We start from the raw sequence: 4060 nt of genomic DNA on the forward strand, positions 1-4060 counted from the left end.
ATAACATTTACATTGCTCCAAAATCACTAAAATACACACTTACATGAGGGGGCCACATCCACATCCACATCTATCATAAATAAATGGTATACACAAAAGTGTTACATGCATCAATCATAAAATACACACTTACATGAGGGGGCCACATCCACATCCACATCCACATCTATCATAAATAAATGGTATACACAAAAGTGTTACGTGCATGCATTGGTGAAGGGTAGGAATGCTCAAAATTAAAGGGCAAAGGTCTTATAATATCAAATGTATCAAAGTTTCAAGGAAATAATAAAAATACGAAGGGGTGTGCTTTTTGGGGAAGAGGTGGGGTGAAGTGCACAAGTGGTTATGTGCCTCTTTCCCTTCTCTCTCTTGTCCAATTGCATATTTCCTTTTTGGTGGTGCAAAAAGTTGTTCTCTCTCCTCTCTCCTCTGTCTTTTGTGCAGAAATACCTCTTTTTCCTTTTGTTCTTGTATAATGCTTGAAACTATGGATGAAGATGATGAAGATAATGACTTTATTCATTATTAAGTGGAAGATTTATGGTTTCTTTTCAGTTTTGAGATTAATGGCTCAGCCATGTGCATAGATTTTGCATGCTTCTAGCTTGGTTTCATGTTCATTTTTACTGTGGGAGGGTTGGCGTCATTTTGGTGCGCAGCCAGGGAAGAAGATGATCTCGAAACACCAAAGGAAGAAAAAAAAAGACTTGAAGATCTAATGCAAAGCAGTGAAGAAATTGTGTGTCCCAAAGTACAAGAAAGTGCAGGATGAGATGGAAGCCCGTTGTTTGGGTGTTTGGAAGACCCTCCTCTGCTGAAGAAAGCCCAAAGCTTTACAGATTGTGTGCAGCATTCTTGGCCCTAAGCTGCATTAGCTATGCAATGCCATTCATGCTCTATGTTGTTGTGTGCTGTTGCCTTCCTTGTGTGATTTCCCTCCTCGATTTCCGTGAAAGTCACATGGAAGGGAGGGGAGCCTTTGTCGATGTTATTGCCTCTTTGCCCATTTACAAGTTTAGGAGGAAGAGCATACCGTCTCAGCGGGAGAAAATCAGCTACAATGGATCAGATAGTGATAGCTCCAGTGAAGGTGGTGTGATGACAGCAGGAACAGAGAATGAGAGGGTAATATCAGGGGATGATGTGGCATGTTGTATTTGCCTGGGCTGCTACAAGGACAATGCACAGCTACGAGGATTACCATGTTCCCACCATTTTCATGTGGAGTGTGTTGATCAGTGGTTAAAAATAAATGCTTCCTGTCCCCTCTGCAAATCTTCTGTTCAAGGGTGTAAGATTGGAGATGGAGACACAGATGTATCAACACCTGTGGCAAGGCGTGCTGCTGGAAAAAATTCAGTCATGAATGCTGCTCAACCTAGAAGCAACTGGAACACAAGGGTTATGGGACCTGATTTGATGGCACATATGTCACAAACCAAGGCTTTTTGCCCCATGATACTGTAGGAATAGGTACCCTATGGGACATGGATCCCACTACATTTCTACTACTTGAGAAGGATGCAAAGGTGAAGGAGACGTGTAGTAGAAATAGTAGCGCAACATCTCCATGTCTCCAAGAGGTCTCCATGCCTCCAAGAGGAATGAGAAGAAGAAGAAAAGGAACATAAGAGAAGGAGAGGGATGAGAAGGCGGCCATTACCACATTGCGCGAGAGATAGAGAAAGAGCGAGGGAGAGAGAGAGAACGCCCTCAGCCACCAGGAAGTACAAGGTGCCGTCATCGCTTTGTGGTCTTGCGGAGGTAGAGGATACAGAGGAAGAGGATGCTCTTGGCAAGGCGTCGAGGTTGGAGCCTTGGCCCACCCTCCACTGAAGCGATTTTCTCTACAAACTGAGGAGCGAGGGAGCGAGGCAGAGAAGTAGCCAGTCATTTTAACTATCCCCACCAGTCCTACAAGGATTCTCCTATGACTTTTCCTATCAGGACCATCTCTGTTTCGATCCATCCGGGATCAGAAGAGAGAGAGACATTTGCTTGCTCATGTCCGCCTCTCCCTGTACCTTTCTAGACTCCCCTAGGCAACCTCTGATTATGCCATCCCCCACATGGCACATCTAGCATCCATTCCATACAATGCCCTCTCTACATCAGCTGTGGAAAGCGTTGCCAACCAGCCATAGTAGATTACGAATCATCTTCACACGCCTGTCGTCCAGCAAACATCACATGTTCTCTGTTTAATCAGTTGCGCTGATGAGGTTGCACAAAGAAGAGTATTGAGGTGTTTCTCGCGGACAGAGAAAGAGAGAGAGAGGGGGGATGATGTGTACATGAGGAGAGATGAGGACAGGGAGAGCAACATCCACATGCTGTCGAGGGACTTGTCAACAATGAAGGACACGTAGCAGTCCATTCCTTACTCGCCCTACCTTCTTCCACCATGCCACCTGCCACATCAAGACCCTACCCCTCTGGTGTAAAGTCACCCTCATGGTCCTCGACTAGTAGCGAAGCATGCCCAGAGAGAGAGACAGACAGAGAGAGGTGTTGAGATGACAAGCTCAACACATGTGGACATTGATGATGGACCCCCTGGTTAGATGGGTCCACACGTCTACACTTAGCATGTCGGTGGTCATTATGACTCTCACATGGCCACTAACTCATTACTTATTATATTCAGGTTGTTACACCTATTTACAACTGGCATAGTTATAGCGCCAATCGACTAGTGTAGTCGGTTATGCATTGTTTGACTTAGTAGGCCACTTTCCTTTATGTTGTATCTTATCTATACTTTATGTACATTGTAAAGAGTGTGGAAGAAGAAGAAGAAACCAGCAAGAAAACGTTTTGGCCTCCATCTCTCTTCTTGTCTCTTGAGTGAGCTTCTCCTTGTGCATTTTGTGTGTGTTCGGCGCAGCATCTTGAGCAAGTCCCCCCACCACACAATTCTTGACATGGTATCAGAGCCGCGCCACTGAGAGAGGCTGATTTCAAAGGTTGAAGCGAAGGAGAAGAAGCAAGGTTCGAGCAAGCAAGCCACGGGTAAGAAGCTCTCCCATTCTTCCACTCTCTCTCTTGGATAGTGCCTGTGGAGGCACCGGAAGTAGGGTCGAGCAAAAATCTTAGATTGCAGTGAGATTTGGTGTGTGCGAAGAGCACTGTGTATTCTGCAGATTATTTTGGGCATTTGAGGCCATTTCAAGCCCCGTTTTAGAGCCGCAAGGTTGTGGACAACAGTTTCAGGGTACACTGTGACTTCGACTGTATTGACCGAAAGTGGGTGCGCAGGTTACATATTTCAGATATGTAAGTTCAAAGGTGTTTACCAGTGAGTAAACACAAGGTTTATCTACAAACTGGTTGCAGATTGCGTGTATTGTTGAGCAGACAGTGAAAAAGGCTGTTTGGTGTATTGCTGTCCACTATAGGTCGAGGGTTGTAGAAGATTTGCTTACTGTTTGGTATTATTTTTGTGATAATGGCAGAGAACAGTGGAAGCCCCATCATTGAGAAGCTCGACAAGAACAACTACCCTTCATGGAAGTTCCGTGTCACGAACTGCCTTATTGGAAAAGGCCTCTACGAGTTTGTTTCAGGTGAGGAAAAGGAGCCGGAGGTGAGTGATCCTCCAACTGCAGAAGAGACAAAGGCACGGAAGGAATGGAATGCAAAATATAAAAACATCATGTATTGGTTGTCTGCAGTAATTGACAATAATATGCTGGGACACATTAGAAATGTAGAGAATTCATATGCAGCTTGGACCATACTTGAAAGTATATTTTCTGTAAATACAAAGGCACGAAAGATTCAACTCAAGCAAGAGTTGAATACATTGAAGAAAGGGAAGATGTCTATCAATGACTATGCACTGAAGGTAAGGAGCATTGCAGATGCCTTGGCAGCAATTGATGCAATGCCCGATGATGATGATTTGGTGTCGTCTACCTTGGGTGGACTTAACAATGAAAAGGCTTGGAAGTCTTTTGTAACTTCCGTATATGTTAGAAATCCATTTCTAGATTTCGATGAGTTGGTCTCCCTTATGATCACTAAAGAGATCAACATGCAGAGTGAGACATCTGAA

At 44.5% G+C, this 4060-nt stretch overlaps 1 protein-coding gene across 1 annotated transcript; it reads left to right on the plus strand.

Moving 5' to 3' along the window:
- The first annotated feature begins 771 nt into the window (after positions 1 to 771).
- LOC148035988 (E3 ubiquitin-protein ligase At1g63170-like) lies at positions 772 to 1470 on the plus strand. The gene has a single exon (XM_087678875.1). It carries the CDS (start codon positions 772 to 774, stop codon positions 1468 to 1470), a length of 699 nt encoding a protein of 232 aa, XP_087535001.1.
- Positions 1471 to 4060: the final 2590 nt, after the last annotated feature.

This window comes from Lygodium microphyllum, chromosome 5 (assembly GCF_053477565.2).
Source record: "Lygodium microphyllum isolate KBCC chromosome 5, Lygodium_microphyllum_v1.1.10, whole genome shotgun sequence".
Taxonomy (NCBI): domain Eukaryota; kingdom Viridiplantae; phylum Streptophyta; class Polypodiopsida; order Schizaeales; family Lygodiaceae; genus Lygodium; species Lygodium microphyllum.

Coding starts and splice junctions, on each gene's coding strand:
- LOC148035988 (XM_087678875.1), top strand. CDS start 772: ATGAGATGGAAGCCCGTTGTTTGGGTGTTTGGAAGACCCTCCTCTGCT.